Source organism: Ahaetulla prasina, chromosome 17 (genome assembly GCF_028640845.1).
Source record: "Ahaetulla prasina isolate Xishuangbanna chromosome 17, ASM2864084v1, whole genome shotgun sequence".
Taxonomy (NCBI): Eukaryota; Metazoa; Chordata; class Lepidosauria; order Squamata; family Colubridae; genus Ahaetulla; species Ahaetulla prasina.
In genome coordinates, this window is record NC_080555.1 from 4,914,053 (window position 1) to 4,930,349 (window position 16,297).

The window sequence follows — 16,297 nt, forward strand, 5'->3', positions numbered from 1 at the left end:
CGCCGTCCCAACCTGCCGGTGAAGGTGAAGTCAGTCCTGCCGCTCAGGCCTCTGGGGGCTCCCCTGTTGCCCGTCCCCCCAGTCCATCCTGCCAGCACCAGCGAACCCATCGTCCTGGAAGACTGAGTGCTGAGCTCCTCTCTCAGCCCCTCTAGGAATCCGCTAGCCACCTCGCCCAGCCCCTCGAATCCCACGCCGGAGGGCCCTCCCCGTCGCCAAGCAAGCCTTTGCTGGTTACGGGCCGGGCCTGCCCTCTTCCCCCGGGGTTGGGTCCTGGGGTCTCCCGCCCTCTCTTTTTTATATATAAATATATTTTTAATTTCCACATTTTACATTTGTACTCCCCATCCTCTCCCCTCCCCCCCCCCCAGCCTTCCTGCCTCTTGCTCCTCGCTGATTTGAATGCACAAAGTCGCGCCTGGGTCTGTATTTTTGTTTTTTTAGGGGCGCCTTCGTTTTTCGCCTTCCTCCTCGTTTAGGGACGGGTGTGGGGAGGGCGACGCTAGGAGAGGCGTGGGATTGGGAGGAACAGTTTCAAAACGGCCTCCTTCTCCACCGGATCGCTTTCTCCCCCCCTCCCTTTTCTTCTGTCGTTTCTCTTTCTCGGATCCCCTAAAACCTCCTCTCTTCCCCCCACCCCACCCCACTCCCCTCCCCAATTTGGGAACAAGGAACTTTGGCGCGATTCCTTGTTAATGCGGCCATCTTATGAATCCCCCCCCCCCCCGGCTTCCTCTCTTTTTCTTCCCTCCTTCTCAGCCTTTGACGAATTCCCTTTTTTTTGTACATGGTTTTGAAGAGCAAAAAAAAAAAAGTCAGATTTTTTTAAAGTCGGTCTCTAACTGGTTCTTATAGCAACGACAACGAAAAAATAAATAAATAAATGCCGTTTTCTTCACTCGTTTCTCTTGCTTATGGTTTTTTGGGGGAGAGGGGGAAGCGGGAATAGAAATAGAAATAGAATAGAATAGAATAGAATAGAATAGAATAGAATAGAATAGAATAGGAATAGGAATAGGAATAGGAATAGAAATAGAAATAGAAATAGAAATAGAAATAGAAATAGAAATAGAAATAGAATAGAATAGAATAGAATAGAACAGAACAGAACAGAACAGAACAGAACAGAATAGAACTGAACTGAACTGAACTGAATATTTTTTATTGGCCAAGTATGATTAGACACGCAAGGAATTTGTCTTTGGTGCATAGGCTCGCAGTGTACATAAAAGACAAGATAGGTTCATCAAGAATCATAAAGTACAACACTTAATGATGGTCATCGGGGACAAATAAGCAATCGGGAAACAATATCAATATAAATCGTAAGGATACAAGCAACTAAGTTAGAGTTACGCAGTACTAAGTGGGAGGAGATGGGTGATGGAACCGGTGAGAAGATTAATAGTAATAGTAACGCAGATCTAGTGAATCGTTTGACAGTGTTGAGGGAATTATTTGTTTAGCAGAGTAGTTGCGGAAGGGGGTTGAAAGATAAACTGCAAAACTGGAACTTTCACAGAATTCTGATACCTTTCCCAAGCAAAAAATAATATATTTTTTATAAAAATATATATATATATATTTACCTTCGCCTTTATTACTATATATGAGCTTGGGGGGAGCTCATTTATGATTTTTTTCATGCTTTTTGTGTTATATTTTTTATTTCCTGTAAGCCGTCTTGCTTCGTTGTGAACGAATAGGCAGCAATATAAATTTTTGTGTATAACTACCGTTAAGTGAAGACTTAAGAATATAGTAAGTACACTTTCTTCCCCTTATTTTACCCACAACAAAGGGTGGGTTTAAGGCTGAGAGAGAGAGATGGACTGGCCTAAAGTTTTATGCATGACCAGCTTTCATGCGTAAGGCAGGACTAGAACTCACTGTCTCCTAGTGATTGGCCAAAGTCACCCAGTTCTTTCATGCCTAAAGTAGGACTAGAACTGTCTCCTGGCGATTGGCCAAAAGTCACCCAGTTCTTTTCACACTGAAGGCAGGACTAGAACTCCCAGTCTCCTGGTGATTGGCCCGAAGTCATCCAGTATCTTTCATACTTAAGGTAGAACTAGAAGTCAGCCTCCTAGTTTCTAACCAGTGACTTAGTTTCTAATGCCAGCCAGCTAGAGAAAATGTTTATTTAAGCTTTGATTTTGAATTATATTATTGGGATTAGGAAACATTTTCTATAAAGCATATCTTTGTAATGGACATCTACAATATCTTCCTGGTAGCAAGACGCCAATGACAGGAATAAAGTAGATTTCATACATATAGTAGATATTACTAGATTAATTTAAGACTGTTTTTCTCTGACTTTCAGCTCTTCCCATCCAGCATAAAATCTCTTCAAGGACACCAGCTCTCTCACTCTGTGCTATTCTGCCAGACCTCTTCACCTTTTATACCTTTTCCCTCCAAGCCAGCTCACACCTGATTGGTGGCACCATTCCTGGCCCTGTTTTTATTGGCCTTTTTTTTTTCATCCAGCCGTTTTCATTGGCCTAACAAGTGCACCCAAGAGTCCAATGGCCACATTTGTTTTCCTGAGACAACTTCCCATTGGTGGATTTTGGAGCCTCGTGGTGTATATATAAAGGAGTCGAGCATACCCTTGGCGCCATTTGTACCTTTGCCTGTGACTTGGTTGCTGGGTGTTGATTTCTGCTTCCTTTTGCAAAGTCTGAATTCAGGGAGGACAAAAACCCAAGTTGAATTCAGGAGAGTTTCCTGCTCAAGAGTAACTCCTGTTGAAGGAATTTAAAACCACGTTCGTGATTTAAAATATATTGTTTTTAATTAAAATGACATACATCCCTCCTCAATCCATCCATTTTATTATTTAGCACTGGGAAGCAGTATATAAATAAGCAGTGGTGAAATTCAATTTTTTTTACTACTGGTTCTGTGGGTGTGGCAGGGGAAGGATACTGCAAAATCCCCATTCCCACCCATCCCACTTGGGCCAGCCAGAGGTAGTATTTGCCGGTTCTCCGAACTACTCAAAATTTCCGTTACTGGTTCTCCACAATCTGTCAGAACCTGCTGGATTTCACCCCTGTATATAAGCCTTAACTGCTATTGCTTATCTACTTATCTATCCATGATCTCCATCTCTATCCATTTGTCCATCCATCCATCATGTCTCTATCTCTTGTCTCTATGTTTATCTATCTATCTATCTATCTATCTATCTATCTATCTATCTATCTATCTATCTATCTATCTATCTATCTATCTATCTTCTATATCCTAATGTAATATAATTAACTCATCTATGCTCCTGCTTTATTTTTCCAACACAGATTATCAGTGATTACTCACTGGAAGTTTTAAAGTAAAGACTAGACAGCCACTTGTCTCAAATGGTATTGGGTCAAATGGTTTGGACTAGAAGACCTCCAAGGTTCCTTCCGGCTCCCACCAATCAGAATAGAGCTGGAAGGGACTTTGGAGGTCTTCTAGTCTCCTACAATGCTAACTTTTTAGTGCTTTTCCCAAATGAGCACTCAACCGGATCACAGCACAGCCCAAGTTGGTATTTTTCTACTTTTGAGGTTTAAAAAAAAAAAAAAAAGGCCCTTTAAAATCCTAAATTTTGGGCAAAAGCCAGAAAAGCAATTTTGTGGCTTCTAGGGCAAAACTCTTTTAAATCGTGCATCGGCAATTTATTTTATTTGAGTATATTTTATTGAATAATAAATAAGCATGGAAAACCGAGTTCGGTTTCAACCCGGAGGTTTGGTTAAAAGCCGGCTAATTCATGGACACTGCCGCCTTGCAAGCATTTTGTTTCTTTTTCTACCTCTATGGAGCGGCGAAGACACTCAATGAACCCTCTTCTTTCTCTGCCACTCGAGACGAACTTCGAATGGGATCCGGAAGTTTTGGCGGATAAAGCTGTGATTGTTTCTTATCTCTATGATTGTGGCGTCATCAAATGGATATCACATGATACACTCTTTAAAAGTCCCTAGCGGCTTCTACCTCTCAGGCAAAAACCATAAAGTTGTAGAGCAAGAGCGGCAAATCATTTTGGGCGGAACTTCCGTGAAGGCGAGCCAGCTTCCGGCCGTGGTGGGAAATGGAGGAAGAGGGAACGACGGCCGATGTGGACTCTCTGCCCCGCGGGGCTTTTCGGTGCCGTCTGTGTCACGTGACGGTGGCCAATAGTGAGTGGGGTCAAGGGTCAACTAGGGGCCTAAGGCCTTAAGTTAAATAAATTTAGAATAAACTCCTCAAATCGAGATTTTGGGGCTACTTTTGGCACGTGGGGAGTTCCGACCTAATAAACACGGGGCAGGGTGCGGCTAAGGATAAGATAATTTGGCAGCACTCTGCCCATGGTCAGAGGCACTCTTGTCCCCTTTTCTTAAAAAGTAAAGCCTGAGGTTTGGGGTTGTTTTTTTTAGCTTGGCTTTTAATGTGCTGATGTTTGTAACTTCTCTACCGCCTTCCTTTCCAACCAAAGTGGAATTTGGGGCAAAGGGATCCCAGTCTTGCAAATTTAACTAAGCATATAATAAAGATAAATAGAGATTCTGCCCTCCTCAAAAAATAACTTTGCTGAAATTATGATGGTCTCTGCTCCGAGATGTGACTAGACATCCAATATAACCACCATAATAAAGAAACTATTAAGGTTTTTGAGTGCAGCTGAGAATCTGATAAATCCAATGAAACTCTGAATACCAGGCAACTGATCTTTCTTTATTTCTTTCTTTGTTCCTTCCTTCCTTCCTTCCTTCCTTCCTTCCTTCCTTCCTTCCTTCCTTCCTTCCTTCCTTCCTTCCTTCCTTCCTTCCTTCCTTCCTTCCTTCTTTCCTTCCTTCCTCCCTCCTTCCCCCTCCTTCCTTCCTTCCTTCCTTTCTCTCTCTCTCTCCCTCCCTCCCTTCTCCTTCCTTCCTTCCTTCCTTCCTTCCTTTCTCTATCTCCCTCCCTTCTCCTTCCTTCCTTCCTTCCTTCCTTCCTTCCTTCCTTCCTTCCTATTTTCTTTTTGCCAGAAAGCAAAAACTGGGTGACCCTTTTTAGTCTCCCACCTTAACAGCAGGCTGAGAGAAAAGCAGGCCCGCACAAAAAAGCAAAACTTTTCCAAACTTCTTATGGTTCACACAGCTTGCATAGATTGTCATTGCTATAGAAACATTATTTCATATTTATTTATTTATTTATTTATTTTATTAGATTTATAAACCGCCCTTCTCCCGAAGGACTCAGGGTGGTGTACAGGGCGGTATTACCCAAACCTCATGATTTTTCTGAAAACTGCAATTGAAGATGGTTGCTTTGATGTTTTTTTTTAGAGCCCAGCTTGGACGATCATCTGCGCGGGAAGAAACACCAGCGGTTGGAAAACCTGCGCAGCATCCGCCAGTCTCAGGAACTCCGCAGTATTTTTGTCAGCGGGTTCCAGAAAGGGACCACGGCCTTGGAGCTGAGCAGCTATTTCCAAACCTACGGGAATGTGATCAACGTGGTGATGGACAAAGATAAGGTGAACCTGGTCCCTCTCCCCACTCCTTCTCCTTCCTTCCTTCCTTCCTTCCTTCCTTCCTTCCTTCCTATTTTCTTTTTGCCAGAAAGCAAAAACTGGGTGACCCTTTTTAGTCTCCCACCTTAACAGCAGGCTGAGAGAAAAGCAGGCCCGCACAAAAAAGCAAAACTTTTCCAAACTTCTTATGGTTCACACAGCTTGCATAGATTGTCATTGCTATAGAAACATTATTTCATATTTATTTATTTATTTATTTATTTTATTAGATTTATAAACCGCCCTTCTCCCGAAGGACTCAGGGTGGTGTACAGGGCGGTATTACCCAAACCTCATGATTTTTCTGAAAACTGCAATTGAAGATGGTTGCTTTGATGTTTTTTTTTAGAGCCCAGCTTGGACGATCATCTGCGCGGGAAGAAACACCAGCGGTTGGAAAACCTGCGCAGCATCCGCCAGTCTCAGGAACTCCGCAGTATTTTTGTCAGCGGGTTCCAGAAAGGGACCACGGCCTTGGAGCTGAGCAGCTATTTCCAAACCTACGGGAATGTGATCAACGTGGTGATGGACAAAGATAAGGTGAACCTGGTCCCTCTCCCCTCCTTCTCCTTCCTTCCTTCCTTCCTTCCTTCCTTCCTTCCTTCCTATTTTCTTTTTGCCAGAAAGCAAAAACTGGGTGACCCTTTTTAGTCTCCCACCTTAACAGCAGGCTGAGAGAAAAGCAGGCCCGCACAAAAAAGCAAAACTTTTCCAAACTTCTTATGGTTCACACAGCTTGCATAGATTGTCATTGCTATAGAAACATTATTTCATATTTATTTATTTATTTATTTATTTTATTAGATTTATAAACCGCCCTTCTCCCGAAGGACTCAGGGTGGTGTACAGGGCGGTATTACCCAAACCTCATGATTTTTCTGAAAACTGCAATTGAAGATGGTTGCTTTGATGTTTTTTTTTAGAGCCCAGCTTGGACGATCATCTGCGCGGGAAGAAACACCAGCGGTTGGAAAACCTGCGCAGCATCCGCCAGTCTCAGGAACTCCGCAGTATTTTTGTCAGCGGGTTCCAGAAAGGGACCACGGCCTTGGAGCTGAGCAGCTATTTCCAAACCTACGGGAATGTGATCAACGTGGTGATGGACAAAGATAAGGTGAACCTGGTCCCTCTCCCCACTCCTTCCCCCTTCCAGTTTCCGGTGTGTATCTAGTCTTTGGACGTGCATGCATTCCAAAATGGGAAGACCAGAAATAGCCGGTGTGCAGGCGCACGCTTGAAACTGGAAGATCATCTTCCCGTCGCATGCATGGGCACTGGGCGGCTGCTCTTCTGGTTTAGAATAGAATAGAATAACAGAGTTGGAAGGGACCTTGGAGATCTTCTAGTCCAACCCCCTGCTTAGGCAGGAAACCCTACACCACTTCAGACAAATGGTTATCCAATATCTTCTTAAAAATCTCCAGTGTTGGAGCATTCACAACTTCTGGAGGCAGGTAGTTCCACTGGTTAATTGTTCTCATTGTCAGGAAATTCCTCCTTAGTTCTAAATTGCTTCTCTCCTTGATTAGTTTGCACCCATTGCTTCTTGTCCTTCTTTCCTTCCTTCCTTCTTCCTCTCTCTCATCCATCCACCTTCCTTCCTTCCTTCCGTCCGTCCTTCCTTAGAATAGAATAACAGAGTTGGAAAAGACCTTGGAGGTCTTCTAGTCCAACCCCCTGCTTAGGCAGGAAACCCTACACCACTTCAGACAAATGGTTATCCAACATCTTCTAAAAAACTTCCAGTGTTGGAGCATTCACAACTTCTGAAGGCAAGTCGTTCCACGGATTAATTGTTCTCACTGTCAGGAAATTCCTCCTTATTTTCTAGGTTGCTTCTTTCCTTGATTAATTTCCATCCGTTGCTTCTTGTCCTGCCTTCAGGTGCTTTGGTGAATAGCTTGACTCCCTCTTCTTTGGGGCAGCCCCTGGGATATTGGAACACTGCTATCATAGCTCCCATGTGCATGAAGACCAGCTGGCCGGTGCGCCAGAAGTCGAAAGAGCAATGGGAGACGGCTCATGTGCCTGGAAAGATGGCTCTGCGTGCCGCTTCCGGCATGCATGCCATAGGTTCACCATCATGGCTATATACGCTGTCACTTTTGATTGATTAAAAAAAAATCACTGGCAAAGTTTACAAGCTTAAGGCTCCTTTCCTTTTATCTGCAGGGGGTCTATGCAATTGTGGAACTGCAGGACGAGGAGATACTCCAGAAAGTATTAGCAGAACCACAACATAGCCTAGGTGGACAGAAATTACGTGTCAAGCCACGCGAGAAGAAGGATTTCAGATACACCCCGCCAAAAAAACAGGGGTCAGCCAGGCGGGAGCAGCTGAGCCCGGAGAAATTGGCGCAAAATGTCTGCCAAGTAGATGATGTAAGTGTCTGGGGATTGAAGTCCACCAGAGCATGCTGGCTGGGGGATTCTGGGAGTCGAAGTCCACCCTTCTTTAAAGCATGTAAAGAATTTCTCTGTTGATTGCAGAAAAAAAACCTCATTTTTTTTTCCTGCAGGTCGATGCCCAGATGTCTTTAATCGTGCAACTGTTTGAATTTTCTGAGAGCGAACAGCGTCTTCGAGACTTGCTCGTAAAGTTGTTCCAGGAGGTGTTTTCTGAATTCTTCCCAGGTAAACTGCACTTTTTGCCCTCTGCTTCGATTGGATATTGGGGAAGTTTTTGAGTTTACAACTGGTCCTTTTTTCCCCCGAACACGCAGAATCGGTCATCCTTCCCTTTGGGTCTTCCGTCAACGGCTTCAGCGTCTCTGGATGTGACCTGGATTTGTTCCTGGATCTGGAGAAGACAAAAAACTTCCAAGCTTCTGCCAAGACAACTGATAAGCCACCGGTGAGAAAAAGAGGCTGGGTTCAATCTTAGTCAAATGCAGGTGTTTGTTTGGTCCCAGATCTCTTGTTCGAGATTGGAAACATTCGTTAAACTTGGCAAGGCCACAACTAACTGCTTTGCCTCAGTGTTTCTCAACCTCAATTTATGAGTGGTGGACTTCAACTCCCAGAATTCCCCAGCCAGCAGGCTTTAAGAGGGGTGAATCTCAATTCCCAGAATCCCCCATTCAGCATGCTTTAAGATGGGTGAACTTCAACTCCCAGAATCCCCCAGCCAGCATGCTTTAAGATGGGGGGACTTCAACTCCCAGAATCCCCCACCCAGCATGCTTTAAGATGGATGGGCTTCAACTCCCAGAATTCCCCAGCCAGCAGGCTTTAAGGGGTGAATCTCAATTCCCAGAATCCCCCATTCAGCATGCTTTAAGATGGGTGAACTTCAACTCCCAGAATCCCCCAGCCAGCATGCTTTAAGATGGGGGGACTTCCCCAGCCAGCATCTGGGATGGAGAATTCTGGGAGTTGAAATCTGCCCATCTTAAAGCGGCTGCGGTTCAGGGACACTACTCCCCGTGGAAGTGAGTAGAATATAAATAGTCCTTGACTTACAGCCATTCATTTGAACCATTTGAAGATAACAGTGGCTCTGAAAAAAGCGAGTTGTGACCGTTTATCACACTTGCAACCGTTGCATGCCCCTGTGGTCATCTGATCAATATTCAGACGCTTGGCAACTCTTTTATCATACTTACGACGGTCGCAGTGTCCCCGGGGGTCACGGGATCCCCTTTTGCGACCTTCTGACAAGCCAAACCAGATTCACTTAACAACCGTGGGACTAGCTTAAACAATGGTGGAGATTCACTTAACAACGGTGGCAAGGAAGGTTGTAAAACGGGGCAAAATTCACTGAATTGCTCAGGCAAGGAGATTTTGGGTTCAGGTGCGGTCGTAGGTTTTATACTCTTTTGGATTTAACCCTCTCTCAAATTTTTTTTTTTCCAGGCGGAGGAAGAAGCCGCCGAAATGGAATCTCGCTCCGATGATTCGATCTTGTCTGACATTGACCTGGTCACAGCCACCGTGCCTGAAATCCTCGATCTGGTGGCCACCGTGCTGCAGAAGTGCGTGCCGGGAGTTCACCACGTCCAGGTGGTCTCCACCGCCCGCCGTCCCGTGGTCAAATTTTGCCACAAGGAGTCCGGCTTGCGGGGGGACATCTCCATAAACAACAAGTACGGATTTCATGTCTCTGTAGCGACGTTTCCTACTCGGTCAAGACCAGCCTGTGTAGCAGGTTGCAAATAGTCCTCGCGTTAAAATATTCCGATTAGTGGCCGAACGTTACAACGATGCTGAAAAAAAAGGTGACTTACGACCGTTTTCACACTTACATCCCGACAGTCATGTGATCAAAATTCAGACGCTTGGCAACTGGCTCATATTTATGATGATTGCAGTGTCCGGGGGGGGTCACGTGATTCTCTTTGGCGAGTGTTGCGTCTGCGCCCTCCGAGCTGGGCCCCCTACTAAAAACTGACTTGGAAAGTGAGGGGGAAAGGCCATCAGGACTTACCTCGGAAGCACCAGCTTCCCTGCCTCAGCTCCAGGAGCCAGAGGCAGGCCAGGTGGAGGAGAGAATGAGGCCTCCGTCCCCTGACTCTTCCCCCCCCAGGCCACGCCTCCAGTCCCAGCTGATGGCAATCAGGCCTGGCTGGACCCTAGGTTTCGTAGGCAGGAGAGGCGGGAACAACAGAAGCGGGTGGGGCAGACCTAGGAAGTGCTGAGTCATGGAGCCACACCCCACAGGATATAAAACCAGCGAGGGCTGCTATGCCTCTTCGTAGCAAGCAAATCAATTGCTTGACTAGAGCTGAAGTACTGTTTGTTGACTCATTGGCATCAAGGGAGATAACAGAGTCACTTGGCAGATGCTCGCTAGTTTACTGCCAGAGCTGATAGTTGCCAGCTAATTAAGTCATCGTTCGGACTGAGGCGAGGGGGACAGAACAGCGACCTTCCGACAAATAGAGCCAGTGGGGCATCCGGATTCGCTTAACCAACAGTGTGATTAAATTAACAACTGCACCATTGTGGCCAGAAAGGTCATTAAAATGGGCCAAAATCCAATAAACCATCGTCTCTCTTAACAACAGAAATTTTGGGCTCAGCTGGGGTTATAAATCCAGGACAATCCATTATTGAACCAAAAGTTTTTGAGACTTTTAGGCTCCAGATAACGGCAGAGAATCTGTTGGATTTAGTGCAGTGTTTCTCAGCCTTGTGAATTTTTAAGAGGTGCAGGGACTTCAATTCCAGAATGCTGGCTGGGGAATTCTGGGAGTTGAAATCCACGCCTCTTAAAAGTTGACAAGATTGAGCAAAGACTGATCTCATGGCAAAGGCACTGGATTAAGATTGGGGAAATTTGAATTTAGAAGGGACCCAAAGAGAATCCTGGCTTAAAGAAGCGGCGAAGCTTTTGACGCTGCATTCTGATTTATGCTCCGTTTTCTTCTTGCTTGGCAGGCTGGCCCTGTGTAACACGCGCTTCCTGCAGTTTTGCACAGAAGCGGATGAGCGTGTGAGGCCTCTGGTCTACGCAGTGCGCTACTGGGCGAAGCAACAAGGCTTGGCAGGTAAAATGGAAAAGCTGGATGGATGCATGGGAAGGGAGGGTGGGAGGGAAAGGGAGAAGGAAGGAATGAGGGAGGGAGGAAGGAAAGAAAGAAAGAAAAGAAAAGATAAAGAGAGAAGGAAAGGAAAGATGGATGTATGCAAGAAAGAAAGGAAGAATGCATGGCAGGAGGGAAAGGGAGAAGGAAGAAAAGAAAGAAAACAAGTTAGGGAAGGAAAGGAAGGAAGGAAGGAAGGATAACAGAGTTGGAATGGATGTTTGATGTCTTCTACTCCAGCCCCTGGATGGATGGATGGATGGATGGATGGATGGATGGATGGATGGATGGATGGATGGAAGGAAGGAAGTGGAGAGAAGGGAGGGAGGGAAGGAAGGATTAGAGGGAAGGGAAAAGAAAGGAAGGAAGAATGTGCATGGCAGGAAGGAAAGGAGGGACGGTAAGGGAGAAGGAAGGGATGAGAGAGGGAGGAAGGAAGGAAAGAAACCATGTTAGGAACAATAGGAAGGAAGGATAGCAAAATAACAGAATAACAGAGTTGGAATGGAGGCTTGACGTCTTCTAATCCAACCCCTGGATGGATGAATGGAAGGAAGGAAGAAGGAAAGAAAAAAATAGATATGGAAGGAAAATCAATCTGAAAAGTCATTTAAAAGGGTGACATTGCTCGAGGGAGTGGTTGGCCCTCCTTTTTCCTCCTAATGTCCCCCCCCCCATTTTTTTTTTTTTTTGGCAGGAAACCTGTTTGGTGGAGGCCCCCTCCTCAATAACTACGCGCTGACATTGCTGGTGTTCTTCTTCCTACAGACACGCAGCCCTCCCGTCTTATCGACGGTGGCCCAGTTGAAGGCGCTCTCAGGTGAATGGCTCTCCGTATGACGGGGTTCAAAGTAATACACCCAACAGTGTCAAAACTCCCAAGTCGGGGATATTCCTCAAAGTATACATTTATTAGACATGTCATATTGGCATGTCTGGGGAAACCCGGTGGGGAGGGGGTGTTTTAGAGTCTAGGACACCCCCCTTCGAGTCCCCCCTGCCCCAGTTAAAAGTAAAGGGTCAGTGTTCCAGAAAGTCCCCAACTGCATATTAGCACCAGAAGCTTCCACGCTGCCATAAAGTTTTCTTTCCCCTGCCCATGCAATCCATCGTATGGTCCAATCAGGTCGCAGTCCAAGGGTCAGTTGGTGGTGTGACTCCGCCCCCCCCCCGAGCCTGTCCTCATGGAGGAGGATGACTCTGAGAGTGATGGGGAGGAGCCAACAAGGCCTCCCTCTCCAGGACCCTCCCCTCTGGCACCGCCCCAGGTTCCAACTGCAGGCCAGGAGGAGGAGCTGACAAGGCCTCCCTCTCCCGGACCCTTCTCCTCCTCCCTGGCAACGCCTCAGGTTCCAACTGCTGAAGATCAATCCTGGATTGACCCAAGGCCGCAACGAAAAGATAAGCGTGTGCAGCAGAGGAAGAGGTGTGGCAGTCTCAGAGATTGCTGAGTCACTGAGCCACACCCCACAGGGGATAAAAGCGGGTGGAGTTGCCATCTGGCCCTTGTGACGGACAAAAAGCTACCAAGTGTGAACTGCAGACCAGTCATTTGGGAGTTAAAAGGCCTGGACTGTGCAAAGGATTTTTCTGTGAGCTCTTGGCAACGGATTTTGGACACGTGGGCTTCTGTCTCCGTAAGAGATAAGGAACTCGGAACTTGACAGGCCTTTGACACTGTCGCTGCCAAGTCTGTCATCCGTTACAGAAAGTCAGGTCTGTTGTAAATATAAAGGACTGTGGGACACACGTCTCTGCGTCTTCTCTGTGAGGTGGGGAGGGGGACAGAACAGTTGGTCTCAAATTGCACCTCCTTGTGCCCAGTAGGAAAGGCCTTGGCTGTTCCGGCGAATGACGCGATCCTACTAGAATGGGATAGAAAGAAGACGATGACTACAAAACCCAGAATCAAATTGAAAATGTGGTTTTGGCTGACCATTTTTTTTCATCCTCTTTTTCCACCCCCCTCTCTTCTCAGATGACGGAGAACTGACAGTGGTGGATGGTTGGGACTGCACTTTTCCTAAAGATGCGGCTTCGTTGCAACCCAGCGGGAACACAGAGAGTTGTTGTGAGTTGCTACAAAGAGCTTTTAAGTTGAATATTAAAAAAAAAAAATACAGGCAGTTAGTTCTCTACTTACGACCGTTCGTTCTGCAACTCTTTGAATCCTGACGGCACTGAACGAATTGACGGTTAGGACCAATCCTTGAAAAATGGGACTTATGGGTGTTTTTAATTGTAAGCCGCCCTTGAAATCACTTTTCACGGTGAGACGGGTGACGTATAAATGTAACTAATAAATTAATACCGATAATCCTCAAGTTATGACCACCATTGGGAACAGAATTTCAATTGCTAATCAAGGCAGGAATTAAGTGAGTTATGCCATGATTTTGTGATCTTTTTTGCCCTCGTTGTTAAGCAAATCACACCGTCAACTCGCGGAGCATCCCTGGCCAGCTCTCGAGTTGCCATAAGCAAAGGGGAATCATGGCAGCCAAAGACAGATATGCATTCCAGACATATGTCTCTCAAGGCTGTATCTCAAGGTTACCCACAGCAGCCAGAGGGGAGTGGTTTCTACAACCTGGGAAATTGCTCCGTTGGCGAATATGATTGAGGACACACCCTGGAGGAAGTGGGGGGAAACAGGGTTATGATTGGGGCATAAATTACATAGGATCAGAGCTGGCTTCACTTGGGAAGTGCAGACATGAAGCTCCTAATAAATAACTGGATTTCTTTTGAAGCTTGGCTCGAGGCTCATGCACAGTCATTAATACAACTTCCCTTTTTGACTTTGCTTTTTGGAAGCCAGCACACGTTGGTTGCCTAGTCCCCAAATTTTGATCACATGTCCATGGGATGGTGCAGTGATTCATGAGTGTGGAAACTGGTCGTAAGTCACTTTTTTCAGTTGCCGTTGTAACTTCGAACTGTCTCTAAACAAAAGCTAGGACTCGCTGTAAGTGTGTCTGACACGAATAAGGTTGCACAATTAATTCCATAATTAAACTGCCATGTTCACTCGCATAGAAAGCTAAGTCACCCAACCTGGGTTAGCACACATAACAAGCTCCAAATCAGAGCTTGGCTAGAAAAACTCAACGTTCCCTAATGCTTGTTTTGTCTCCTTCATTCCAGGCTCCCTTCTGGCTGAGTTTTTTCGCGTCTTCGAAAGCTACAATTTCACCGGTGGGGTGATCTCTTTGCGCGAGGGCCGGTCACTCCCTCTCTCCGATTTCCTGTTATCCAACGCCGGTCAGAAATTCAAGGTGGGCCCCCTCAACCTCCAGGATCCTTTTGAGCTGAGTCACAACGTAGCGGCCAACGTCAACGAAAAGACGGCTCTGCGTCTCCAGCGGAGTTGCCAGGACGCCGCCAAATACTGCCGGAGTTTGCAATACCAACGTAAATCCAGCAAGGGGAAGAATTGGGGGCTGGTTCGTCTCTTCCAGCCCGGCAGCCCCCAAACTGCGGAACGGCTGGTTATCCTCCTCCCCTTAACGCCGGCAACACAATCTCTGGGGTCCCACTCGGAGCTGCCCCTGAAAAGGGATTTCCCCCAGCTCTGGTTTCGGAGAGTGTGCTCAGGCGTCACGTTCGTCCTTCAGGAAGTGTTGAAATGCAGCTGCTCGGAGAATCCGCAGGGACCCGGAGATGATCGGGAATCCCTCGGCAGCGATCTGGAGGAGGAGCAGCTAAAGACGAAAACCGAACAATTGTCGGTGGGTTCCAAACGACCTCGAGATGTGGAAGACGCAGAGTTGGGTTGTCCTCCTGTGAAGAAACAGCGGACGGAGTGTTCCCTTCCCGAGGCAGAAAGTGTGACTTGGGACTGCGCCGTCTGGCACCGTGTCTGGTTAGGAAGACGCCGCGTCCGGCGACAATTCAGCAGCCCAGAAGCGGATCCCAAAGGAACCGCTGATCCCTTAGAGCTGGAAGGCAAAGTATCGGAGGCGATTTCCCAACAGGAGGGGCAAACCAGGCCCGTAGAGCCGCTGTTCGGATTCACCGTCTGTGCCACGATCAGGGACGGGGGTTCTGGGGAACACGACCCACAGCTCAGCCTAAATTTCACCCCACACCCTGAGCAGGGAGCAGTTTTTCAAGATTTTTTTCATTTCCTACAAGGTTTCCTACCCCGAATGATTGAGCAGTACCTGACTACCAAACCTTCAGACCGACATATCCCAGAAGAGAATGATATTTGAAATTTCTTAAGACCACGGCAGAATTCTGTCTTTAGAAAATGTTTTCCATTTCTGGCTGTTGGTGAAAATAAAAGAAATGGAGAGAAAAAAATTGAAAGCTGTTTCCTTTTGCGTTTTTGAGTTCTTGTCGTTGATCCACCCCGAGGATTCTTGTCGTTGAGGATTGTTGCTCATCGATGACTGAATGAATCCTATCGGGGGCTTTCGTCTTAAACAAACTAATGTCTTTTCTCTCTCTCTCTCTCTCTCTCTCTCTCTCTCTCTCTCTCTCTTCAAAATAATTTTATTGAATGTTTAGTTTTACCCCTTTAAAACCACAGATAAGGAAAAAGACATTTTAAAAAAGGAGAATAAAAGAAAGGAGAACAAAATAAGAAAAAAGAAAATATAAAGTATATAGTTTTTTGTATAGTTTACAAACTGTCTGATGACCAAGCTTCAATTACACAAAGGGAAGTTACATGTAAACAAGAACTTTAGTGCTCTCTGAGCTTTGTTGTTTTCTTAGAGACGTTTCATGACCCAACTAGGGAACATCATCAGTGCTAGAAGGGGAATGTGCAACAAACACTCCTTTTTGAGCACTGATGATGTTCCCTAGTTGGGTTATGAAACGTCTGCAAGAAAATAACCAAGAGAACACCAAGGTCCCCTTCTCTCTCTCTTGTCTCACGTATGGCACTTCAGTTGTGCATTCCTTCCGCGGTTGAGTGACTCTTGCCATCAATTACTAATTTATTAATTGGTGCAATAAAACAAATATGTCAATAAGAATTGGTGGAACGGGGACAGCTTTAAAGACGGGCATTGCAATCAGATAGAGCCGCCAAATGGCCAAAAATCTTTTATGCATGTGGTTTGGGAGCACTCTGTACATGCTTAGGGACACTATCGTTTGCAGGAGAGCATGCAATCAAGGAAGTAGAAAGCCTTCCCCAGATCCAGCCATTTTTTACCCAATACGCATGCGCGCCCTTTAAGGCCTTCCCTCTCTTATTGCGCTTGCGCCACCGCTCCGG

At 46.2% G+C, this 16,297-nt stretch overlaps 1 protein-coding gene across 2 annotated transcripts; it reads left to right on the plus strand.

Annotated features, from left to right (window-relative positions):
• Nucleotides 1-1,079: 1,079 nt before the first annotated feature.
• On the plus strand, nucleotides 1,080-15,367 carry TUT1 (terminal uridylyl transferase 1, U6 snRNA-specific). Of its 2 annotated transcripts, XM_058160446.1 has the most exons (10): nucleotides 1,080-4,175; nucleotides 5,307-5,497; nucleotides 7,706-7,915; nucleotides 8,053-8,167; nucleotides 8,257-8,387; nucleotides 9,392-9,621; nucleotides 10,916-11,025; nucleotides 11,759-11,881; nucleotides 13,040-13,132; nucleotides 14,209-15,367. In XM_058160446.1, the coding sequence occupies exons 1-10, from the start codon at nucleotides 4,088-4,090 to the stop codon at nucleotides 15,276-15,278; spliced, it is 2,361 nt and encodes a 786-aa protein (XP_058016429.1). In that variant the 5' UTR covers nucleotides 1,080-4,087; the 3' UTR covers nucleotides 15,279-15,367. The 2 variants fall into 2 exon arrangements, with proteins under 2 accessions (XP_058016429.1, XP_058016428.1); XM_058160445.1 differs by lacking the exons at nucleotides 1,080-4,175; nucleotides 5,307-5,497 and adding an exon at nucleotides 6,167-6,647 and having other exon boundaries at nucleotides 14,209-15,366.
• Nucleotides 15,368-16,297: the final 930 nt, after the last annotated feature.

Bases quoted from the DNA above. Each gene is read 5' to 3' on its own strand.
- TUT1 (XM_058160446.1), top strand. From the start codon at position 4,088: ATGGAGGAAGAGGGAACGACGGCCGATGTGGACTCTCTGCCCCGCGGG. The intron at 11,882-13,039 runs GTGAATGGCTCT...CTCTCTTCTCAG, and splicing joins CCAGTTGAAGGCGCTCTCAG to ATGACGGAGAACTGACAGTG. The intron at 13,133-14,208 runs GTGAGTTGCTAC...CCTTCATTCCAG, and splicing joins CGGGAACACAGAGAGTTGTT to GCTCCCTTCTGGCTGAGTTT.